This window comes from Oculina patagonica, chromosome 12 (assembly GCF_052425735.1).
Source record: "Oculina patagonica isolate OP01 chromosome 12, crgOcupat, whole genome shotgun sequence".
NCBI classification, from domain to species: Eukaryota; Metazoa; Cnidaria; class Anthozoa; order Scleractinia; family Oculinidae; genus Oculina; species Oculina patagonica.
Window position 1 is genome coordinate 12,736,339 of NC_135769.1, and position 26,971 is coordinate 12,763,309.

Here is a 26,971-nt window from a genome sequence, read left to right on the forward strand (position 1 = left end):
AACAATCAAGGTTTCCTTCGACTCTTAGCCGACTGTCCTTCTTATCAGCGTCACTTTCTTCTAAAGACGGCCTCGCCACAACAGATGCACGCATTAGTGCAACTTATTTATAACGTTCTCACGGAAAACATACCGATCCCTGAAGAAGATAGGCGTAAATTGATGCCATATAAGGATGCTTTAGTTAACCTCGCTGAACCCAATGTTCCCTTCAAGACAAAGAAGCAAATTCTTGTACAAGAGGGTGGAGGCTTTATTCAAGAATTGCTGACCCCCATTATAAGTAGTTTTGGGCTTCTTATGTTATAAAAGCAAAGCCGCATCCTAAAAATTGATTATTTGTATCTTGCTTTTAACAAGTGCTTATCGATATGAAGAGAAAGGTAGACTGGGATGATGAAGAGGAGGAAAGTGGAAAAGAAGACAATATATCCTCTGATGACGAGAGTGACAGCGAAGAACCCCGTATAAAAGATGTCTTAAACAATCTCTCCAAAGCCGTTTCAAGAAAATATGCTTCTGAACTGCTGCATAGTATGGCCACCTCCAAAGATATCTTGTTTTGGACTCCCCGCGGACAATTACTCCGAAATCAACGTATAATACCAGTAACAAACATATCAGAGCTGGTTGAGTATGTTCTACTTCCTCATAACGATGATGTAGCCAAACCCCGTGCACTCAATACCTTCCTGGAGGGACTGGCAGAGCTTGGGGTTAATAAGCGTTTGATAAAGAATAAGAAAATTCTAAGCGATATATTACAAAAAGAACAAGCCTATCGCGATAAAGAGGAAGAGGTTGACGACGGCGTAACTCGACTGACAGTAACGAAGAGGAGGAAACAGCTTCTGAGGATGGTATTGGAGCTGAGGAATCTCAAGAGAGCGACAGCGACAGCGATGAAGAAACTGAGAATAGCGATTCTGATAGTTCAGCTTTAATTCACGCAAAAGTTTATAATCCATGTCAACACTGCGAAGGTCCGAATGTATATGATACTGCGGTCATGAAATGTCCTATGTGTTTTTGGGAAGATAACTGCAAAATTTGTCCTATATGCGAGCACGAGATTCCGCTAGACCGAAAGCACGGAAAACACAGTTTGCGTCGATGTTATGATTGTGGAGCAATCATACACAAGAACGAAGAAACTCCTAAAATTACATACTATCCCCCTAGAAATGACGAAGACGAAGACGATTCTTAAATTTCATCGTTGTAATGTGTTGAGCGATTAAAATAAAGTTTTGCTTGATTTACAATTTGTGTGTTTAGTGTCTAAGTTTCGCGCCGCTCAAAACGCAGTGTTTACTGAAAATCATTGTAATTCAAAAAATCATTGTAATTCGTTAAATTGAACTACTGAAATATTTTTTTTTACAATCCGTGTGTGCAACCAATTAGTTTTAATATTTCTTCACGCGACTCGTTCTGTACATAATAAGCGATTCGATTCCGCTAAAATCCTTATGTTTATACCGTGGTCACTCAAGCGCGTTCGCCGGCTTTGTATGAGAACAATGCATGGTTAAAGGAGAAGTTCACTCCAGAATGGCCGTTAATTTTTTTTACGCCAATAAAAATTTTATGCAAAGATATGTTATTCACCAAAATTTCAGCTTCTAACGAGCGCTTAAACCCTACGAAATCCTTTTCTGAAGTAGCCCAAAACTCGACAACTGAACGCCGCCATCTTGGAGCTGTTAATGTATACGTGACGTCAAAGAGCTCAGCCTGAAGTTAACGGGAAAATTTTAACTACTTCAAACTTCTTGTTTCTTTGTAGTGGCTTTTGTTTGTCAAAATGCCTGTTTGTGCAGCTCCATTTTGCCTAAACAGAGCTCCAAAAAAGACAAAACGAGGTATTTTCGTTTTCACCGTGAATATTTAAAGAACAATTGCTCAAAAGTGGACACAAATATTTGTGTGTTCCGGCGTTAAATCGGGGTCCGATCGAGTTCATTATCGAAGTGCAATTTTCTGCAACTTTTTCAGGTTGATCTATTATTACCTATCCTTCGAGACCCTCGATTTTCTCGTCGTCCCGCTCGACAATCTGTCTCTGGGTCTCCGAGGATGATCATGATACCAATGTTGCAGTATTGCGTACGGTACGTGCATGTTGCAATCAAGATTTGTGACAAACAGAACATAAACAACCAATAAGTTCATAAACGGCAATGTCGCCAATGTGCTTCGCGGTGATAAACGTCCTCCTCCACTGTTCGCGTCAGTCGTGACGACATGAACGCGAACATTGCTGTTTCGTTTTGTTTACAGCATCCATCCTAGTTATTTTACGACGGACGTTTCCTTGAACATCATAAAAAATTACCAAAGTAACAAACCGTACTAGTTTGTCGTAGCAGTGCTACTGAAAAGAATATATTTACTTGTTTGCTTGACCACAAATAATCGCCGGGACCTCGATCAAACGCTCCCAGGGTTTATTTAAAAGTTAGCAGTTTTGACCTGGCGTTTATACGAAGCCGGCGTTTAATCGGGGACCCGCGTTTAAAATACGACGAAGTCAACAACAACAACAGAGAGTTTCTCTGGTTGATTAAAAATCCTCCCTGAAATAAAGTAAAAAAGTGAAATAGCATAATCGTAACATTGGTTGGTATTGCGTCTGCATTTTTCTTTTTTTGGGGGGTGTTTTCACTCAGTAGACTGTATCTGTAATCTTCTTCGAAGCAGTCTTCCGTATAGTTTTCGGAACACACAAATATTTATATCCGCTTTTGCAGGAATTTTTCGTTTCTGCCCATTCTTATAATCCATTTGTGAGCATTTTTTCTTTTAGATATTGAAAGACGGTGAAAGGTTTTTTGTATCTCTTGGAGCACTGTTTGAGAAACATGGAGCTGCACAAACAGGCATTTTGACAAACAAAACAAAACAAGGAGTTTTGAGTATTCAAACTTCAGGCTGAGCTCTTTGACGTCACGCATACATTACTAGCTCCAAGATGGCGGCGTTCAGTTGACGAATTTTGGGCTACTTAGAGAAAGATTTCGTAGGGTTTTAGCGCTCGTTGGAAGCTGAAATTTTGGTGAATAACATATTTTTGTATAAACTTTTTATTGGTGTAAAAAAAAATAAATGGCCATTCTGGAGTGAACTTCTCCTTTAAGCCTCTGTCTGCTTGATCGTGAATAAACTATTCGATCTATTTGAGCTTCAAAATCTCTAGTAGGCTAAAGGAAATATATCTTAGGTAATCTAAAAAAATGGAGCTTCTTATAAAATTCTCTATCAGAGCAAGCCCATTGTAAGAGAAGTCTCAGAAGACAGTTTATTATCATATGAAAAGAATGGACCATTAATATGCAGCGGGAATCCGTTCATTAGTATGGAGGAACGCAGTTATTAGTATGAAGGAAATCCAAATTAGTATGCAGGAAATCCAAATTAGTATGCAGGCAATCCAAAGCTAGGCTTAAAACAACATTATCTACTACTCGACTTCTGCCCGCTACCATATGTTGAAAAAATTAGCTTGTTCGAAACCGCAGCAAAATCGTTAGAGACAGAAAAGATACAGCCGTTTACTGGCAGTCTTTGAAAATCCTGAATTTCGTCAAAATGAGCCAAAATAAAGTTTTCAAATGTCCTTTCAGTCAATATGGTTCTTATCTTCTTATTCAATTCTATGTCCTGCTTTTATGCAGTATTGTCCAACAAAGATTTCAATTTCCTCAAAGTTTCGGGACGAAAGGATTAAAAATATTTCGTGCAGAATGTAATTTGATTAAGTGAATGTTTTCACGTCTATAAATACTTCAAGCAGTGAATGAAAATGAGAACCACTTTCAAATAGTTAATGCATAAAAAATAACAATCAGATCAGAATACAATGATTATTAATGCAAGGTTTCGCTATTATGTCTCGGCAGAGATACTTCTCTTTTGCAAGTTCAAATGTATGCAAATTTCGTGTGTAATGTAATTTGATTCCACTGTCTTGTTTACAAACTCTTTCTGAAGAAAGTTGTATTTTCGTGAATAAAACCCATTGGCCTGTTTTATTTCCCTGATCATGTTTGTCTGTGATTTTTACAAAACATGTGGTCTTTTTTTTCGGAACTTTAAGTTGTGCAAAAATTCCTGTTTTGAACACAGATGTCACTTCCGGAATTTCTCATCAAAAGATGTAGATTTCACCTCATTGCGTTTCGCTGCTTTATTTTAAAGGTGAACATATTAAAAACTCTTGCAGTGCGTTTACAATTCGACTCAGACATTAGACACGGATGTCATGCAGTATTTTTGCGGCATCTTTCCATTATTTTATTTATTTTTTGTCAAAGCTTAGGGTAAAGAGAGACGAAAGTAGACGGCCAAAGTTTGGCAAGTCAGCCGGTTGTTTCGGCCGGCTACCAGCCCTATTCAAGTTCCACTCTTATTCTGCCATGTCGGGTCATCCCTCAACGGGAAATAAATTTCCCCGATTCCAAAACTTAACTCAAAACGCTTGAATGACGAGCCAAAAAATAATTCATTTCTCGAATAAAAGATCGGAATATCCGGAAAATAACAGTACTACAGTCGACTCCCGATAACTCGAACCCTCGCTAACTCGAACCTCGCGCTAACTCGAACCAAAATCGATTTCCCCTGGATTTCCGTCATACATTTACTGTAAATTTACCCTCGGTAACTCGAACCCTCGATAACTCGAATCTCCCGCTAACTCGAACCAATTTTCGTTTCCCTTCAGATAATTTTTCATATAGTTTTACCCTCGATAACTCGAACCATGCCTGTCAATACCAGCTAATACCTGACAAGTCAAAACAAACAGTGTACTGTAGTCCAAAACGTTGAATTAATTTTGAAAAATAAACGTACACAAGTCAGAGCCGACTCCGAAACGCCCCTCAAAACACGAAATGTGCCACGCCATTGAAGTGCTACAGGCGTTCAGTTTGTTTGTGGAGGTTAATAACGATTCTTTTGAATCCAACCTTAGAAAACTTTAAAGGATTATCATCAGGACGAATTAACTGACCATTTCTCGAAAAGTAAATCGCATAAACTCTGCAGCAGTAGCCTATAGTGTTATTCTCTTTGAAACCTGCAACGTTGGCAGCTGATTCGCTTTGTTTTACGTTACGTTACGTTCTGGTTTATACAGTGATTTAGAAATATATTGTTCCTTTTTCTTTTGGCTTCTCTATACTCTAATTAAATTTGTTTAAAATGTACACTGGTCTACACTGTATGAAAAGGAAATCAGAAAAACCCGTTTTTTCCTTATTTCCGGTCATTTGTTTTCAACTCTCAATAACTCGAACTCCCGATAACTCGAACCATTTTCAATTTCCCTTGAAGGTTCGAGTTATCGGGGGTCGACTGTAGTTCCTCATCAATTAAATCTTTCTTCGCAAGAGTTACATAATAGTCAAGAATAAAATCTTAAAAACACAATTTCAAACTATTCAAAACCACATTAACGTGCGTCACACGACAGGAAAAATGTTTCAGATGAATTTTTTTTTATCGAAAACGAGACCAAGCAACCTTTTGAAATCGAAGACTTTCAAAGCCATGACATGCATTCAGGCCGTGATAAAATTAAATTAAAATAAAATTCAATTGGTATTTAATTGGTATGAAGTCATCTTTTCATTCGATAGCTTTACCGATCTCGTAAAAAAATTCCATTCAAGTTTACACCAATACTGTACATTGCCAATGTTTTGCTGACGTCTTGAGAAGTGCCTTACTAACGTCACCAGGCAAATCTAAAATATATTCAAAACATGTTGTGCAAACAATCTACTCTTTGTGACAGGCGACTTTGACGCCCAACTGTGCGGAAATGAAAATCGACACACTTCTTGCTAAATATATAAAAAAAGTTTTAAAGTGGAGTCCGCCTCAAAAAAATGTACCGCCAGATCACACTGCTATTGCCTATTTGTAGAAACCAGCAAAGCGTCTAGTTTCAAAGTTTCCCACAAAAACATTGCGTGACATGAATGACGTTACCCCTTTTATTTACAAGAATAGCTTCAACTTGTCAAAGCAACTACAGTTTCACAATGGTGATTATCAGTACTTTACCCCTTAAGCTTTTTTCTCTGTCCTCCCGCCGAAGCAAATAAGAGAACCAGATTGCAGATTAGCCCAAAAGTCGACCCAGTGTGCCTACAAAGATTTACTGTCAAAACTGAAATGAAACCGATTGGCCCAGGCTATCTCCGTCGTTTTTGGCCGGCAGGAGACTATCGTCTAGGACGACCAAAGGGTAAATTATAAATCGGCCACGCCCGATTAATAAAAAAGAAGAAAAAAGACAACATACTTTCTCTTTCTAAGACGACAAATGGAAACGCACAATAGAATACTAAAACGTAGGAATACAGGAAAAGTGAAACAGTCACACCGGAAAGTGAAGGAAATAGGAGACGGCAGCATGCAGACTAGACCTTTGGCGTTAAATTTTTAATTAGCAATGACAGGAACTTGGCACCGTCCACTTTTAACTTTCAACTTAAAATGCATATGAAGTAAAAATTACTTGATGCTTATTTGAAAGACGTTTACAAATAAAGAAGAATGGCGTTTACCGTTTTGAAAGATCTTCTTTCGTTAAGGAGATATTTAAGTTTTTGTGATATGCAATGTCATGTTATGTCCCACTAAACTGATAGATCACAAAATCAAGGATATCTCTGAAAATATAAGAGTGTTATTTTTGAAACTTGGCATAATTATGTAGTGACCTTCCTTTAAGGTGCAAGATGGCTCATACTATGTTGTAACCATGGCAACACTCTTGGTTCCAGTTTCTTCCTGTCATAAACCACATATCTAAATTTGCATCCCTTTTAAGTGGGACAGAGGGTCCGGCTTGGAACACACATGCATGATGCCCTATTTTCCTTACTCTCCTCATAGGCTTGTTGGGAGTGGATCATCTTTGGTTAAGCAAAACTGTGGATGTCAGTATTAGTTAAGATAAGTATTAGCAGCAAAAGAGTTGCCATGGCAACGGCACGGTGGGTGTCATTTTGTGTCTGTTATGGTGTACATTTATAGTGCCAAGTTTGAAGAACACAGCTCGAATATTCCAAGAGATATTCTTGATTCAGTTCTTCATCTTTTTCATCATCACTTTCCTCATTTGCATATGTCGTTGAAGTGTTTACTGCTAACAAGAAGAGGGAAGAACGCGAAAACGCGTTTAAAGTAGTTTACCATCGTGGACAGCTCAGCCAAATTTAGCCCACGCTTGCTGAAAGTTGTATAAAACTCGCTCTCGTGCAACTAAACTCATCCTGGTTAGATATTCTGGTCTTCTCGGATAAGGACGATAAACCGTAGGCCCCGTCTCCTGCATCTTCAGTGTTACGGTCAGCAGGGGACGTAAAAGAACCAACACACTGATCGTAAAGAGAAGGGCATGGAGTTCCCGGTGTTGTGGTCTGGTCTTTTCCCATCGTACTGTGTACTGTTGAAATTGCTCGGAGATATTAGCTGTACAAGCTACTCTGAAATCCGAGGGTAAAAAAACATGATGATGATGACGATGATCCTTTAACTCTCGGTGAGTCTTATTCTCGTTTGGCAAAAAGTCATCTTCTCAAAATTAAAAGTGTCCAATTTCCATATTTAAAGAGTACAAAAACTGAATTACGATAATCGATAACAATCGATGACAATCGATAACAATCAGTTCCAATCGATTTCAAATAAATAAATAAATACTATTACTAATATAAGAAAACATTAACAATTTAAAACTCAAGTTGTTTTTTCTTTTTATATAAGAACATGTTTTACTTTTCAGGCTGAATTGGTACTTAAATATATGGTGCTTTATTGGCTAACTTTCAGCCTGAAGTTCTTAATCCACTTGTTCTTATATATGTCGGCGGGTGTTTACTGTAATGCACGCTTGATGTCTAGAAAAGCTGCTGGTGGATGCCCGAGCCGTTAGGCGAGGGCCTTCGGCTGCTTTTCAAAAGAAAACAGGCCAAAGGAAGGTTTAGAAATATTACTGGGTTATCAGTTAATTCCCGAGAAGACTAAAATAAGAAAATTCACCGTTACAGGACTTTAAAAACTCAAAACTGTTGAATGAACTGATGAGCGCGTGTACACAGCTGCAAGTTTCAAATGATAAATCAATCCGCGCGCTAATAAAACAATTAGACTACTCGCCCTCCTTTCTATAAGTAATAGTCAACTCTGCTGCGCCTCGTTGACTATTCGCTCATAGAAAACTCGGGCTCGTAGTGATTGTTGATTATCACACTTTTCTAAACTCCACTGTCCTTAACTTCATTTGTAAATGAAGTTCAAGACATATTTTTATTCTTACAATCATATCACATTACTTACACTATTTACACTACTTACAATACACTATACTTAACTGACAATACTAAAATTAGTACAATGTGTATTGCTTAACTATCGTAAGCATGACTTCGAAAATTCAAAAGTCCAAACGTATATTCACAACAACGGAAACCTAAACGTGTAAGAGAACGTCTAGTACTATTGAAATTACTATACTAGTGTAGTAAAGCTATTAAGGAGGGGGATCATTATGAGTCACACCCATATAAATACACGAGGTTTTGATATCAAATTGTTATTCAAATTCTGCCCTTGTCTCTTGGAGACATCTCCGAAAACAATTTACAATTAGCTCTCCCTTCGACAGTTTAATATTTACCTCTTGGAGTGAGCCGGCGAAGGTACTTAGTCATAATAAATCTATAACCGACTGATTTGACTGAAATTTAGCAAAATCGCCGAGATAGCCTAAGTGCCCTTTTAACTTAACTTATTTTAACTTTACTTTACTTGACTTAACTCCACTTCACAAAACTTATCTTGTTTTAACTTGACTTAATTGTACTTCACTTAACTTAACTTCACTTCATTTCACTTCACTTCACAAATTCAGACACCAGAAAATGGCCTCCAAATTGAGTGAAAAACCACTTAAAACAGTGAAGGAACATATCAATAACACAGCAATACAAGAGATGGTATACAAACGGATGGAAAAAATTGAAGAAGATCAAAACATATTGCGGTATGGCTTTTTGAAAAAGTGTTATGGTGAACAGTTTTTAAAAATCTCGTTTCTTTGTAACTTTGGATTTTAACACAGGGACACATATTTGTTTTCAATGAAGCACTGATTTTGTCATTAAGATCCATAGAAGTAATTTCTTCGCTAACAATACGTCTCATAGCGAGTATTTGTAGCGAGTATTTGGCAAAACATAATAAATAAGACTTATATCAGCTGTGACACAGTCCCTTACTTAGCTTAGCTCATGTTAGCTTAGCTTAGCTTAGCTTAGCTTTACTTAACTTAGCTCGACTTAACTAACTTAACTTAACTTCAATTAACTTAATTTAACTTAACAGTATTATCGTACTCTACTGATTCCACTTTCCTTTTGCCGGGTGATAATGATGATAGAGGCCTGGATGCCTGATTCGTTCCACTTCCACCGGTAACATCAGCACTCGGTCTAGTAGGTCCCAGTCTTCACCGCCCCATTTGTATTTGAAGTCTTCAATGTTCATTCCTTGCATTTTAAACAGAAATTAAAAGTTTGAATTATCGTACTTGCTAAAATAAGGCATAGGCACCAATATGTAATTCTTGGAGTACACCACTGTCTACGCATGCGCAGTACAAGGCCGAACAAACGACTAGAATCGACCTAACTTACCACAAGGAAGACAACAAAACGTGTTAACTTTAGCAATTGCAGCTTTTCATTGAAAAAGGAAGTAGACATAGCTTATGAATGTGTCTGGTGAATGACAGGCAAATTATTCTTCCTTCACATTCCACATGTAAATTTATCATTTTCCTTCGGTTATGACGCAGGTTTGTTTTATTGAAAACCTACGGCTTTTTGTAATCTTCCAAATTGGACAGTTTTTTTCTTTATTTCTTTTACTGTTAAGAAGAGTTAACTTACAGAAATGAATGTGGAAACGACTTATGTAAGTCACATAGCAGAAAAATGTTGCAACTAACCAGGAACTGCAACTAACTGTTGCTTGCGGTTTCCATTTTATTGCCTGCACCATAGAACGAGTGAAGGAGTGGGACCTACATCCCAATCCCCTCCACTTACCACACAACAACAACAAATTGAAAAGAAGAAGATAAGTTTAAACAGGAAAATGATTTATTTTGAGTTGTACTCACCACCAAATCTGTCCCAGTCTGATTTATAAGCTGACATAATTCCATAGCCATCCATTTGCCAAAAACCTTCATGTTCCACGGAAGAACTTCCACAATTCAGACGACCAACTATAGGAAAATAAACCATTCGACCAGCAATAGTGTTCTGTAAAAAAAAAACACTTTTTTAGTCTTTGGTTGGCAAGGGAAACCCTCTGAAACCTTTAATAACAACTGTTTCTCCCATTACCAAATACCAGTTCACCAAACAAAGATAACAGCATTGATCTTTCCGTGGGGCGATCGATTAGCCTAAATATAAATATACGTTTAATATTTAATGCTATCTAGTTTTAGAAGAATTTTACTAGTAGACTAATGGAAATGCTGCAATCTGATTGGCTGAGCCATTGCACACTATTTAACAATTAGCATAACCACACTGACCTACTATTGGTAATCGCGCAATCTGATTGGCTACACAGGTGCCTACTATCGATCCGTAGAAGGCTCTCGGAGCGCGCGCTTAGTCTTCGCTGAATTTATCAAACAAAACCTTCAATAAATCAATTCTAGCGATATTCTGAGTTTAATAGATCGGTCAGTGGGTTATGCTAACACAATTAGACGGCTCGCTCTCGGTTTCTACCGGCTTTTGATAGTTGGCTCGGGGCTTCGCCTCTCGCCAACTATCAGCCGGTAGAAACCTCGAGCTTGCCGTCTAATTGTTAATTAGACGGCAAGCTCGTGGTTTCTACCGGCTGAGCTCATAATATAATTGTTAGTTAGTGGAAACTCGGTCGTTTTCTATTGGAAATCCGCGAATCAGACTGGTCCTCCCATTTTTTTTTTAGATAGAACACGATTGCACGCGCGTTTCTCTTTAAAGGAAAAATTATTCTTGATTTATGGCTTAAAATTACATAAAATTATAGTTTTTTAACTGCAATCCTTTAGAGTTTCTGGTAAAACAATTTACAGACTACTCGGCCTAGTTTTTCTTAAGCGATAGTGAACTCGGCTGCGTCTCGGTGACTTTTCGCCCATAGAAAACTCGGACTCGTAGTCCAACTGTTAAACAGAAAAACGAGTAGAAGTCAAAGAGAACGAAAAATGACATGAGAACTCTCTCCCTCTCTCTCTTGTTGTTGTTGTTTCAATGTTATTATTCAACAAATTGTCAAAATACATATGGTCACGAAGTCCTTGTTATCGTTCATTGGTACATAACAGATATCCTGCGCTTTTGTTTAAGAAATTGTCGCGATGTCCACATACAGTCAGGAAGCCCTTGTTATCTGCAGTCATGTCCGTACATTATTATACATCCGCAGTTTCTCTTGCTCTAACGACGATTCTCATTGGCTGATTCTCGATCACGTGACCTTGCATAAATTTAAATGTATCCATATTCCAGTCGGGATACATTTTGATCAAATATATCCCGATCGGTATACATTGACCTGAACGTGATCAATAACCAGAAAAAGCACGTGATCAAAACGCGACCAAGGCCGGTGGCGTGATTGTGGCGTGATGTCTTTGAAGCTCACTTCTCGGCGATTCCAGGAAATTTGTCGCTAGTTCTTCGAAAGTTCGTGAAACACAGTGGAACAGTTTGAGGCTAAAACTGGCGCTTTCTACTTTTCATTAGAAACACGAAGTCAAAAAAAATTTAGAGCAGAAGGAGTTCGAAAATACCTGGAAAGTAAGTCGGTTCTTTGCTTTCTTTTGTTCGTATTTTACGATGTATTTGTCGTACATTTGTAGTGTTTTATAGAAGAAATAAAGTCGGGCTCAGGCGTGCTGTTGTTCGTTCGTTCGTTTGTTTAATTTGTTCATCCTTTGGATGTATAACAAAGCACTTAATGTCTGTTCCCTCGGGAAACAGTTAGTTTTGTTTTCCCTCTAGTCTCGATGTTTCCCGAGACGGAGTCGAAAGAAAACATCGAGACTCTCGGGAAAACAAAACTAACTGTTTCCCGAGGGAACAGACATCAATCCTGCGGAGCTGATTGTCTGGTTTAAGTCAGCTCGGCTACGGCTTCGGTTTCCGTACGATTTTTGCACGGGTAGGGGAAGTGCATACTGCCATACTTGCCTGCCTTCCGTATAAACTCGTGTATAAGCCGCACTTTTTTGCTGAAATTTTGGGCTCAAAATCGTGGGTGCGGCTTATCTACGAGACAATTGCTTTTGAGGGGTGTAAATTGCCTAGAAAAAGCACTAAAAACATTGACTAAATAATATTTAACATATTGAAACCTGCTGCTGTCGACCATTGCTTTTGCCTTTGGTAAAAAAGTCTGGCCCCTAAAGCAGCCGTTAATTCCTCAGTCACGAATTGTTCGTCAGTTGTTCTTTCAAAGGATTTATTTGCACCTCTTTTGAGCAGCAAAACTTGAGCTGACATGGATCTCCATTCCTCCACAAAGCTGCCTATTTGCTAAACTCCTATTGAGCAACAAATTTTTATCAACACACAGCTGAAATGGTTAGAAATCGAACTTACTTTTCCATGTTGTTTACAGGACCGATCACCGATCGAACGTGACTCGACCCCAGACTTCTCTCTTTGTGTGGTTACTAAGCAAACGTTTTGTATCGTTCTTTATCTGTTGTGCTCGTCATTTCCAGTCAAATTTCATCGTTTTCCACATCGGACATTAGCAAGAAAGACAACATATCGTCAAAAGAGCATCCTTTTAAAAGGTTTTGGGATTTCAAGTTTTTAAGTTTTTATTTTTTTCTCAAAATCAAGCTTGAGTGCGGCTTATACACGAGTCTTTACGGCCGCCTTAGCACACGCGCTAAAATCGTTAAACCTCGTTAGGATTTGGCATATTTCCAATAGAGCCGTTCTGTACCCATTCGCTGTCCAGTTATTTCAAACAGCGAAGAAGCCCATAAATTGTGTCATAAATTGTGAAACTGTGTTTCGTTAGAGATCTATAATGATCTAAATAAATGCAAATACACAAAATACTTACCATTCTAACACTGTCCATAATGTCTGCGGGCACATCAATATGCAGGTCAAACAGGAAAATTATGTCATGCGCATTCGGGACAAGTTCAGCTGCCTTGTTTAAGGCGACAGTCTTGTAAAATTTTCCCGTTAATGAAAGAACAGTATGTCTACTTCTGAAAAGGGATGTGTTAAACGCCTTGCCCATATCAATATCTTTACTCTCAAAATCAACAACTATGACGTGAAAGTTCGTATCACCGGTTAATAAGCTGGCATCAGTGAGCTGATTAATAAAATAATGCACCCAGTTTCCTTGATCCTTGACAGGGAGAATGAAGTACACCGTGGCGCTGTTATTCCAGTTGATTCCCTCAGGAAGGCACAAGGTGTCATTTCCCTTTTCCTGATACACGTGTTCTGACAGCCGAAATGATTGATTGGTTTTGTCTAAGCCGAGTTCAAGGTTCAACAAGAAACGGTCGCCATTCTTGGGGTCTGGCTTGTGAATCACTTTGTGGATTTTCTTCAGGAAATATTTTCTGAAAAAAAAAATGAAGAATAAGAACAAGAAAAGGCTGCTTAATAGCTACTTGATACTGATTTTAATTAAATTAGGAATACTTTATCCCAATAATCTTAATTTCATTTCGTATTGAATATGAATCATGGAAATCAAGGTACGTGTCTAATTTTGACTATTACACTCGCTAAACTCACGACACACTAAAACAACAGCAATAACGACTGATAGACAACGAAGGCATTAGACAGATATTGACACAAAGTAAATAACCAGTCACTAAAGATAATAAAAACTTACAAGACATAGATGTCAAAGAATTGCATCTCATCTTTTCCAAAAGACTATGAATGTCCTCCTTTTACTGCTACGTATTTCTAAGTTAAAATTCCAAATTTTGCTTTCACGTTCAGCTCGAAAGTTGCTTGTTTTTTAGTGACGCAATTAGTGGGAAAGGGCAAATCCTTCTTTAGACATGTGTTGACTTGCTTCGGTGAGAATTTTTACATCTTCTACCCTGATACAATTGTACGCACCAAAAGCCAGCACTTTTGTTGCTAGACTTTCTTTGTAATTGTGGAGCTATTCATAACACTCATAATGATATGCGAAGTTGAAATACACTTAATAATGGGTATTTCATGGCTAGTTTAGCAGTCTCACGTGCAATTACGTAACTGCCAATGATAAATTCTGGTTTGGCGCGAAAATAATTCATTCTAGCTCAGTTTTCAGCGGAGCCACGAAGAGGTGAACTCTTTTCGTATTGAGATACGACCCACGCGATTTTCCTTTTACAAGTTCGTTATGGCTGAAGGTCAACCTGCAGAACCTGAAGTTCAGCTACTCGGTGATCCTGTGGAACCAGTCGAAAATCCGCCAGTTCGACGTGGCTAGTTAATGAACTAGCCGTTGGCGTCTAGTTCAACTAGGGGAACGCCGCGGACTCGCTTATTTGTATTTCCTTCGGCTTATGTGGTCGTTGGATGGTTACAAATGGTACAAGTGAGAGAGCCGATTTATTTCGGCGGTGGCTAGTTGGTGAACTAGCGGTCGGCGTCTAGTTTCAGGAGGACAAAACGAAGCTGTTCCACAGAAAAGCTGTTCTTCATGCACTTTCCAGCTGGCTGAGAAAAAAAATTCAACTCATCTGGCTGGCCGTGTTTTTTGTAATCAGCAGTTTTCTTGCTTTCTAAAGTATAACCATGTAAAATTTCATAAAAATCCAATGACTGGTTCATTAGAAATCGTGCGTTTTTCTCTGGGAAGTGCATGAAGAACAGCTTTTCAGTGGAACAGCTCCGTTTTGTCCTCCTGTAGTTTAACTAGGGGAACGCCGCGGACTCGCTTATTTGTATTTCCTTCGGCTTATGTTGTCGTTGGATGTTTACAAATGGTACAAGCGAGGGAGCTGATTTATTTCAGCGGTGGCTAGTTGGTGAACTAGTGGTCGGCGTCTAGTTTAACTAGGGAAACACCGCGGACTCGCTTATTCGTATTTCCTTCGGCTTATGTGGTCGTTGGATGGTTACAAATCTCGTAAGAAATCTCAGCCGGAGAGGGAGGATAGAGGTGCCGGTGTGGCACGCTCCTCACGTTCCTTCAACATACGATGTTATTTTTGTAATAGGCGGGGTCACATTGAGGCTAACTGCCCTGAAAGGAAGGCCGGTCATAGCGAATCTTCTTTCAAATCAGACAAGTAGATTGTGTCAGATCGCACCAATGTTATTAAGGTCGTTGGACACCTTGGCGAAGCTGTGTGCTGTAATAAAGTTTTCTTCGCAATAGTAAACAGGCCTTTGTGTGTGTTGAAATCAATCTAGTGCATATTTTGCTCTGTCTTGTCAACATAGTTTTAACGTCTTTGAAAAAGGGGTATCCTTGATTCAAGCGCCCTCCAGCCTCGCTGGTCAAAGCTGTTATCTCTCTGCTGACTTTGACGGGGTGGTTTTTAAATCATGATGGACCTTTGACTTCAGGAGTTTCAAGACAAAGAAATTGAAATTCCAATGTCCTGGGTTGATTGTTACGGAAACCCCGTCGGGGTTGGTAGAGAGATGACAGCCTATGACCATGATAGATTACAGAGAATACAGATGGGAGAGCTAATTGGTGATATTTCGGAGTTGTTGTCCCGCGACCCAAAATGCTTTCGAGCTGGGGGGTTGCATAATCACTTCGAGTATTGGCAGTACATCGCAAAGGAGAGCCCTTCTCCGCAGTAAGCATAGATGCTCGGATGGATAAGGGACAAGGTCTCGATTCAGCCGTTTTTCAAGCACTTTAAAGGGGAATCGTACGATTCAAACGAGCCTCCCATGAAGTTGGTAGTTTTAAGAACAATGTATCATGCAAGCCCTTTGTGTCATTTGTGGAGGACACTCTCATTGCGCGGTTGAGATCAGGAGCCATTTCGTTGTTGGGGAAAGTGGGTGTCGTCGACCCTCCGTATGTTTTTTCCTCCTATGGCTTTAACGGGACCTGCAGAGTTACAGACAGTCGTGCACTGTGGTGGTGCTTGACATGTTTCCTAAAAAGTATTGGTGGCCTATTCTTGTAAGTAAAGCCTTTAAGAGCAAACACCTGGCTGTACGGGGCGATGGCAACGCTCTCTTGGTTCCGTCCAGAAAGGGGTGGTTACCTCACAAAGGCATTCTTGGAGATCTGTGGGCTTTTGCTGTATGTTTTTAGCTGCGTCTTGACATACATTTTAACATGTGTTGCTGGTGTGTGGTGTATGATACGGTATTTCTTTCCTTGTTTGTAAGAGCTTCCAGTCATGGCAAAGTTGTTTGTTCAGTCAGTTTATGTCCAACTTGTGGTCACGCTAATGACTGATTTCCGTTTTTGTCAGCGATGTGGTTACAAGAGAAGGTTTATGACAACGCCTATTAAGGACTGCTCTGATGTTGTAGTTATCCTTGATGAAATTGAAGCGAGACTGCAACAATTACTTAATTATGACCAGGCGACCAGTTACAAAAAGCAAAAAGACTCTCTTCAGAGGGAACTTGAGGCTTTTCTTAGTGCTCTACCGGGTTTTGTACCTACCTTGGCGACTGTGACTCCTAGGGACTTGTGTCGTTTTCTGATCTTTAAATACAGACATTGCAAAACACAAGTACACCGCAATAGTTGTGAATTCTTGGGTCAGCGTGGTAGACACTCATGTGGCTGCCCTCTGAGATTGTCTTATAAGACTGTGGACTCATACATAGGAAAGTTAAGATCGATTTCCCATTCGATAGCTCGAGATGGGGAGTGGGATAAGCGGCTGGGTCTTGGTAACCCAGCTTCTGATAAACTGGTGAAAGATAACCTTCGTCTTGTCACAGCAGAGCAGTTGAGGGCCCGTGTTACCCCAAAACAAGCCACGCCCTTCTTTGTGGATAAATTGACACAGTTATCGAAGTATCTTGGAGGCGAGTTGGCAAGGGCAAAGACGAAACGTGATCGTTTTTATTATTGCACGTGACCGAGCGTACTTTAAGCCGGCGTTCTTTAGCGGGGACCGGCCAGGAGACCTCGGCCAGGTTAAAGTTTCGGAAACTCTTCGTTTTCCAAATGACGATGGGCTCTTATTTAATTATGTCTGGGGTAAGACTTTGCAGTATGGTGACAGTAATGTTTATGGTGTCCGTAGAAACCCCCAGTCAGTCATCTGCCCTATGAAGGGCATTGAACAATATGTTGTTTCGTGGCGTTTAGGTACACAGTTTCTGTTTACACTTAATTTTAACAGTTCAAATTGCTATACTATGATAAATTTTAAAGTACCATTTATAATTTTCCATTTTAATCATTCCTATTTTCACCACATTGGCAAACCGGCAGCTTGAGCTGCCTGTGTACTTTTGTTTCCTTAGCTTTCCTTCTTGTGACTCCTTGATATTCCGAAAACCTTTCAGAAATAGCTTTTGCCATGGAGGTCATAAATTATTAAAAGGCTTCTCTTTGTCTAAGGACCTGATTACATCAGCTTGGCTGGCCTGGCCCCATAGTGCTTGGAAGAGAAATTCAATGCTGGCCTGGTAAGCCTGGCTGGCCCAGGGAACATGATCCTGGCATATATTATTGTGATAACTGAGATCTTGGCAAACCAGGCTGGGGAGGTTGTCATGAAATCGCAAAATTGATTTTTGTCACCTTAAACAGATATATCGAGTTCTCGGCAAAACCGAACGGGCCGCGCTAACCAGGCCAGACCGGCTCATGTAACCAGGCCCTATTTTTTTCCTTGTCAGTTTTTGTAGTTGGTGATGCAGGCAAGTACTTTCACACACCACATAATGAATTAATTAAAACGTTGCACAAGATTGCCATACGTTGTGGAAGGATCATTTGATTTTTATAATGATCTTGGTTTGTTTTTAATACAAGTCATCTTCTGTGATTTCTGCTTCCCAAAATATTATGAAGGCACCCACAAGCTAGGAAATAATTTGTTTTTGATCTAAATTAAGTTTAATGGCAATCCTTTGAAGATGCCCAGTGTATATAATTATTATGCAGTTCTGGGCACTACCTGTTAGACCATGTTACAAATAGGTGCCATATGCTCATGTATAAATTTGTTTGTGCTTTACTGATGCACTTACAGGTAGTGATCAATAACAGAATGTTTAAAAGTATTGTATTTCCTCCTCAGGGGGGGATGGATTATTTTATTTTTGGCACCAAAAGGGGACAGTAATTTGAGATTGGTCATTAATCAAGGGGACAATAATTGTTCCCTTTTTGAAATACATTGTGATTATTATTTCAAAAAAGAATAACTGGAAAATGTGTCGTAAATATTTTTTTTTTCTATCCCATTTAATCATAACAGAATCACATGTCATCCAGTACACTGCACTCATGCTGGGTTCTGGCTAGTGTTTTTCGATATCTGCCCTGCATCAGAGCTAAAGCTATTCCTAAGCCAGTTGGTGATATACATGTAAAGTGGAGGTAGAAAGAGAGGGGGTGTTTTTTTTAAGGGAGGTACATGTAAATTATAGGGGTGAGGTATGATTATTTCAGAGAGGTAGTTACAGGGTTGGAAACGCGTTGGATGAGTCAAGGGTATTTATGACCAGAGGTATTACTTTGTACATCTATCATGTTATCATGTTTAAGTGAACAATCATGTGTTCTATCATGTTCTATCTTGTTACATCTATCATGTAACAATCACCAAGCGGACGCCACTTTTGTCTGTTTACGAACACGAACCAGCTTTGTTGTCTTTGTTGAATATTTCAAAACGTTGGTAAGCTATCCGCTTGTGAACAGTGAAGATTATTTAAAAGTAGAAAGTAAAAAGTAACGCTTATTTTGAATAATATATATTCTGGATATGAAAATTGTATTCGCCAAACCGGGCGAGTGATCCGTGATTTGCACTCGCCCGACAGTTTTCACACACGGGCGAGTGGGCGAATGCGAATTTCCAACCCTGCAGTTATTTCAAATTTTTTTATCAAAAGGAGGAGGCCGATTATCATAAATTCTGGTTGTAAGGCCCCCATGTCAAAGGCCCATCCGCCTGGAAACAGAACATACATCCGGCTATAAGTACCCCCCCCCCCCCCAGCGGATAATTATAAGTCCCACTCTGTTGATAACAGTTCTGAACAGGTATAAGTGTTGCTTCAAAACTTATTTCGTTCAACACTTCCATGGGTCTTTTAACATTGTAGCCTGCGAATACAGCCGCCTCTCATTTGCGTCCCGCAACGAAGAGCGAAACGCGAAGAGAGACGTCTGCGATACACGGCCAGAAATTCCATACTGATGACGTAAATCTGTCCAGAATCCGGACAGGAGCGCTGATTGGTCAGCTAGTTAATTTACATAATGTATGCGAAATATAACACTTCATTACACGAACGGTAAAAAAACGGATGTTATTGCGGACTAAAAGTTGACCGGGGTAAGGATCGTGAAACTACACCGAAGCTATACCTTAGAATTTCTATAATATCTATAATTCATATGTAATTGGGAAACAAAATTAAAAGAAACTGCTTTATAACAAGATGAACGACCTCAAAGATGTACAGAAAGGACGCGCCACAGCGGCCGTTAAAAATAGATCAATTTTGTCACCTAACTTTTATTGTTGACATAAAGGCTGCCGGTAAAACAAACAAGCAACAAAAATGTGAAATACAGATAACCTGAACGACCTGAACCACAGGCAGACCACCCTATGTGTTCGTGGTTAATAATTGTTCACTTAAGACGAACAATAGAAATATGTTGAAATTTATGAGAGTTACGAATAAAGCTCTGAATAAAGCTCTGAAAATTACATTTATAAATGAACCTCTTTCGAAATATTTCAATAAAGGTGAATTAAATGTTAATCTATTCATGTGTGGTGTTTTTTTCGCGTTCCGGGTCGTATTAAGCGTTTTTTTCGTATGTTACGTTCGGCCGGTGGTCGGTAATAAGAGAAAAGGAGACAAGGCAGGCAACTGAGCGGCCGCCAGCGGCGACCTCCTCCACTTCAATCCACTTGAATTATACGAGCCATTACGAGCCAGACGAAACTGGAATACTGAGCGAGTTTCTCGGAAAGTCTTGAACGTAAATAGACGGAAAACGGAAAAGCGAGCATGAATTCTTCTTTCTCGGTGCCTTCTACGAAGTGTCAAAACTCCCGTGCCGGGCCGGGTTGGGGTTTGGATGTGCAACGGTCGCAAGGCGTTGATTGGCTGACTTTAAATGAGCCGCATGCTTGGAATTCCTTTGGTCGCGCTGTCAGCTACAGATCATGTTCAGAAACCTTCATGGAGGACTTAAGCTTCGCTTTTCTCTGGGAAAATTGGACGGAGGAAGCCCAGACTCGGCCACGATATAGAAAAACATGTATTTGATCACAAGCCGGAGAAAAAAAGGTGAGAATTTTCAAACTTTAGCGTTTATTCCCGATTGAAGTGGAGGAGGTCGCCGCTGGCGGCCGCTCAGTTGGGGACTCTGTAAAGTGCGGATAGCGGACGGCGGACGGCGGACGGCGGACGGCGGACGACGAACGGCGGACGGCGGACGACGGACGGCGGATGGCAAAAAAAAAATTCAATAAATAAAATAAAAAAATAAAAAATAATTAAAATTATTTTTTCTCAAAGGGTTCTTCTGATTGGTTCACAGCGCGGGCAAGGTTCTCCTGACTTTTTGAGAGCAGCTGTGATTGCACCACTCTATCCCTATCCGAGAATATCAAATTACGTAAGCAGAACGAATTGTTGTAAATAACATCAGTTAAAACAAATAAAAATGAAAAATAAAAATAAGAAAAAAACCCGAACTTTTATCACCAGAGAAAATGGGGACTCTGTAAAGTGAGGATACGGACGGCGGATGCGGACGGGGCGGATGGCGGACGGCGGACGGCGGACGACGGACGGCGGACGGCGGATGGCAAAAAAAAATTCAATAAATAAAATAAAAAAATAAAAAATAATTAAAATTATTTTTTCTCAAAGGGTTCTTCTGATTGGTTCACAGCGCGGGCAAGGTTCTCCTATCTCTTTCCACAGGCCACGGTAACGCTTTCGTGAGTTTCATTTCGCGGCGAGACGAACGAACCCATGACAGTTTTGCTCTCCAAAATCGATGTAGTTGCTCACAAACCGATTTTTGAAAGGGAAAATAAGCAGTGGAATTGAAGGCCTTGAAGTTCTCCAAAAGGCGAGTATTCATTCTCCATATTGACAAAGTGAAGTTGTTAATAATAATTATTAATAATTATTATTATTATTAATAGTTTTATGACCGTGGTTTGTCAATCGTTGTTTGTGTATTCGCACTGATTTCACGCCATTGCGGTTAACTGCAAGTCGGCGCTTTACAGACTCGATTTATCCTTTCAAACGCCTTGCTTCTCTGCTACTTTTCTCCAAACTCGAATACTACTTATCGCCATTCAAGAAAATGAGATGCTTTATTTAAAAACAGTCAAATTAATTCTCGGAATATTGTGCCTTGCGCAGGCGACCGAAGTACATAAGCTTATTTCAGCTTCATTCAAGTTTCCCTTTGCAAACTATTTATCAAAACAAAATACTGTGGAAATCAACATTGACGTTTTTGACTCGTTAAATACAAATCCCAGCCTGCAAATAAATATATATACTACCATTTTCATTTTTGGAGCGACCGTGAAAGGCAAACTTTTTTTGCGTTTTCTCGCGTGTAAAACATTCAAGTTTGTCTAGACAAACTGTCGCGTTTTACAAGTAAACCATTCAACGTGGGTGTCGGTAAAACGCCGACTCGGGTCGGGGCCGGGGCCGAGGTTGGGGTCAATTTTTTAATTTTTTTTTTTTTAATTGACTGATTCACTGAAAAATTCAGAGAAAAAATATAAAGTTTATATTAGCGTGTGGGTCATTTCGGGTCATTTTCTCTTGCTACACAAACGCATGGGCAATAAGATTTTAACCTAAGAAAAGTTTATGCTGTGTTGGCGAGGAGATAGCGCTCAGAAAGAAGTCGGCAGAGAATTCTATCCGCCAAGCTGTCGCCTGTTAGACCACAAATTTCTTCTTTTATACTCTTGACCTTATAAGGATCAAGATTTGTGCCGTTTGTGAAGAAAATGCTCTTTTTTCGACTCGAAATGACCCACGCGCTAATATAACTTTATATTTTTTCTGTGAATTTTTCAGTGAATCAGTCAATTAAAAAAAAAAATTAAAAAATTGACCCCAACCTCGGCCCCGGCCCCGACCCGAGTCGGCGTTTTACCGACACCACGTTGAATGGTTTACTTGTAAAACGCGACAGTTTGTCTAGACAAACTTGAATGTTTTACACGTGAGAAAACGCAAAAAAAGTTTGCCTTTCACGGTCGCTCCAAAAATGAAAATGGTAGTATATATATTTATTTGCAGGCTGGGATTTGTATTTAACGAGTCAAAAACGTCAATGTTGATTTCCACAGTATTTTGTTTTGATAAATAGTTTGCAAAGGGAAACTTGAATGAAGCTGAAATAAGCTTATGTACTTCGGTCGCCTGCACAAGGCACAATATTCCGAGAATTAATTTGACTGTTTTTAAATAAAGCATCTCATTTTCTTGAATGGCGATAAGTAGTATTCGAGTTTGGAGAAAAGTAGCAGAGAAGCAAGGCGTTTGAAAGGATAAATCGAGTCTGTACAGCGCCGACTTGCAGTTAACCGCAATGGCGTGAAATCAGTGCGAATACACAAACAACGATTGACAAACCACGGTCATAAAACTATAACTTCACTTTGTCAATATGGAGAATGAATACTCGCCTTTTGGAGAACTTCAAGGCCTTCAATTCCACTGCTTATTTTCCCTTTCAAAAATCGGTTTGTGAGCAACTACATCGATTTTGGAGAGCAAAACTGTCATGGGTTCGTTCGTCTCGCCGCGAAATGAAACTCACGAAAGCGTTACCGTGGCCTGTGGGAAGAGATAGGAGAACCTTGCCCGCGCTGTGAACCAATCAGAAGAACCCTTTGAGAAAAAATAATTTTAATTATTTTTTTATTTTATTTATTGATTTTTTTTTTTTTGCCATCCGCCGTCCGCCGTCCGTCGTCCGCCGACCGCCGTCCGCCATCCGCCGTCCGCATCCGCCGTCCGTATCCGCACTTTACAGAGTCCCATTAATTTGTTTTCTTTAGCTTTTATTTTTCTAGATGAGTTTTTTAACTCTCTTCACTACATTTTGATATTGCTTTTGCGTTATTGGTGTCTCCGCCGTACTCGGCCTGCCACGGTGTTGATGTCAGTGAGAGCAACTTGATACAAACAAAATGGCCCTTTCCAGCAAGTCAACTTTAAAAAGGTTTACTAACATCTATATGTTAAGTTTGTAGGACAGTCACGCGATGGTCTTTTGTTTATCATGATGATTAATGAATGAGATTCGCAATTTGATGCTCTGACTTGAAATACGATACAAGGCATACGACTTAGTTAATTATCTTCAACACTGAGCAATTGAAGAATGCAAGTGCTGAACTTACCTGGACTGCAAAGCGTTCATGAGCTTGTCCACGACAGATTCAGCTCTGTTCTTATCAACAAGTGCATTAGGTTTCGACCAGTGGGGTTTCCTCTTACTTTTAATCATGTCGGTATTATCTTGTGGAAAAACATGTGACCATTGTGCCATCCACTTCATGGCGCCCTCATCCCCTCGAAGCTTTTTTCGCACAAGAAAGCTTGGGCTGTAAGGACAGGTTGGAATAAGGTTAATGTATTCTTTCCTGTTTATAACTGGAAGACGATTAAAATAATATAAATTGCTTTTGCTTTGCAGCGAAGTGTTGGCTTGTTTACCCGCGTGCGCGGGGATCGATTCAAGAATGTTATTTTTTGAAAATCTTGACAAGTACTTCGAAGAAATGATTTCAAATGTTGAATTTCTGTAGGACCAATAAACAGCCACATGGGCAGCGCCAGAACCTTGCTTACTCAAAGACTCGATGTAATATTTCTTGCTGGCGTTTAGAATGATTTCTTTAGATATTTGATCAGGATATTTTTTGTAGTCTCCTTCTTCAGTCCAAGCCGATCCATTAGGAGAATAAACACGTGCGATCATCTCGCTGGAAGCGGGATCTTCGTTCGGACTCAGCCATAACTCTGATGTATCATCTGATGTGATGGCAAACTCATACTCACCGCTTCTCTGCGGATGGACAAATCCAAAAATCCTTTCTCCGTTATTTATCATGTTCACTTGAGTTTTGTGAAATTCCGAAATAAAGGAACGCTTGTCTGGAAAGTAAGGAAAATAAGGCCAGTTTCTTAAAATATCGACGTTCATTCCACATATTTCAGACCACATGTGAACGGTTAAACTTCCGGTGGACTCCAAGGAATCGTGTTCGACTTTTCGCTCGCGTGTAAACGCGCTTGCAGTCGATGTGACGACCGCTTCTGTTTGTGGCTCAACAGTCTTATTTCGCGTTTGTTGCCTGGTTGCACAAGGACAGTTGCATACAATGTTCGTCGAAATTGTTTTTCCAGACCCAGAAATAGAACATCCACTATCTGAAGAAGCGAATAGCAGTAAGTATACTAGGAAAGGCACGCTTGCTACCACTACACCAACAGTGAAACGTCGCTTGATAAATAATCTTCTTCCGAAACTAACAGGAATTCGCCGGTGCCAAGAAACCATTCTTCACAGCACCGATCGAGTGTTTTAACAATCGGGAGAAGCACTCCTTTCTAACTGTTTCCTCGCGTCGAAACATCAACTCATCACGCGCCCTTGGTTCACGAAAATAATCAAACAAAGCGGAAATATACAAAACGTGCTGCGTCTGTCGACCGATTTCAAGACTGTCAAGATACCCGCATTTATGAATTTATTTGCATTAAAATCTGAAACCGAATACTTGGGTCACCGTGTTTATCTGTTTAGGGACGTTTGGTCAATAAGTACAGGGGGGTGGGCCGGAGCAGAAAGGGGGTGGGTCATCAGTTTTTGAGCCCTCGAAAAGGGGTGGGTTATGTAATTTTGATCTACACGTAGGGGGTGGGTCATCTTATTTATTCACTTACTTTTAACTGTTATAGTTCCAAGAAAAGTTGTATTCATCAGTATATAAAATTGATAAATTTCTCCATGTAAGCAGTTTTAAATGAATTTCTAGCGATTTCAAAAGGCCCAAATCCCGGGGGGGTACTCCCATAAATTTCGGATAGGGGTGTGCCGCCAAGGTTCTTAAACCCTGACCCTATTTAAGGATAAAGAAAGCGAAAATTGATACCCTTTTTAAGTGGCAGTTTCTCTTAAAGCGGTCCATTGCATTTCGGGTCGGAAAATAGTTTTCCCTCAAACTTTTCCCAGTGAACTATCTTAGGTTGTAAGTAAATGCAACGACTTTAGTTTTTGGAAATACGTTAAAATATATTTTTTAGAGCTCTCGACAGTGAAGGCTGCAAAAGGCCTAATTTTGAGCTTGGCCAGAACGAGAAATTTCATAAGTTGACGAGCTCGCCGCTCAAAAATAACCAAACGCACCAAATTATTATTATTATTCCTAAGTTAAGTGGTTCTTCAAAGGTTGGAAACGCATGTTAATTTTGATATATTTTGATTTACGGGTCCGTGAAAATTTAAATAACAGCAACCGTTAGATCGCTTTTTGTAAACATGCAAAAGTATGGTGTCTTCGCCGGCCTTTATTTCACGAGTCCAGACCAGACTATTCTAAATTCCAACTGAATCCTACTAAACAGATGTTAGGAAGCTTAGAAATATAAAAATTCCTTGCACTTTTTATCTTTCTTTGCCACAGTGACTTCGAACATTTCGTGCTTATGCGAGTAAGTAAGCTCATTTGCATAATATGTATGAAATACTCGCATAAGCACGAAATGTTCGAAGTCGCTGTGGCAAAGGAAGATAAAAAGTGCAAGGTATTTTTATATTTCTAAGCTTCCTAACATCTGTTTAGTAGGATTCAGTTGAAATTAAGAATGGTCTGGTCTGGACTCGTGAAATAAAGGCCGGCGAAGACACCATACTTTTGCATGTTTACAAAAAGCGATCTAACGGTTGCTGTTATTTAAATTTTCACGGACCCGTAAATCAAAATATATCAAAATTAACATGCGTTTCCAACCTTTGAAGAACCACTTAACTTAGGAATAATAATAATAATTTGGTGCGTTTGGTTATTTTTGAGCGGCGAGCTCGTCAACTTATGAAATTTCTCGTTCTGGCCAAGCTCAAAATTAGGCCTTTTGCAGCCTTCACTGTCGAGAGCTCTAAAAAATATATTTTAACGTATTTCCAAAAACTAAAGTCGTTGCATTTACTTACAACCTAAGATAGTTCACTGGGAAAAGTTTGAGGGAAAACTATTTTCCGACCCGAAATGCAATGGACCGCTTTAAGAGAAACTGCCACTTAAGTGGCGATGTCCTTTAAAGCGGACCATCGCATTTCGGGTCGGAAGAAAGTTTTCCTTCAAACTTTGCCCAGTGAACTATCTTGGTGTATAAGTAAATGTAACGGCATTTGTTTTTTGAAATACATTAAAATGTTTTTTTCAGAGCCTATAACAGCCAAGGCGACTAAAAGGCTAAATTTCGATGGTCGCTACAACGAAAAACTGCACAAGTTGACGAGCTCGGCACACAAAAACCGCCGACCGCAATAGAAAACTATTATAATCCCATGAAAGGTGGTCCTTAAAGGGTTGTGAAAACATGTTTGTTTTAATATTTTTTTTAATTTTCAGGTTTGGAAAAATTTATGTCTCAACATCCGTCAGATCACTTTTTATAAACATGCCAATGTACCCTGA

General features: G+C 39.6%; 1 protein-coding gene across 2 annotated transcripts; it reads right to left on the minus strand.

Moving 5' to 3' along the window:
- Positions 1-8,265: 8,265 nt before the first annotated feature.
- On the minus strand, positions 8,266-24,973 carry LOC144631502 (beta-1,4-N-acetylgalactosaminyltransferase 3-like). Of its 2 annotated transcripts, XM_078489944.1 has the most exons (5): positions 24,330-24,461; positions 23,669-23,872; positions 13,174-13,693; positions 10,205-10,349; positions 8,267-9,569 (listed from the first exon to the last, which is right to left on the minus strand). In XM_078489944.1, the coding sequence occupies exons 2-5, from the start codon at positions 23,824-23,826 to the stop codon at positions 9,418-9,420; spliced, it is 975 nt and encodes a 324-aa protein (XP_078346070.1). In that variant the 5' UTR covers positions 23,827-23,872; positions 24,330-24,461; the 3' UTR covers positions 8,267-9,417. The 2 variants fall into 2 exon arrangements, with proteins under 2 accessions (XP_078346069.1, XP_078346070.1); XM_078489943.1 differs by having other exon boundaries at positions 8,266-9,569; positions 23,669-24,973.
- Positions 24,974-26,971: the final 1,998 nt, after the last annotated feature.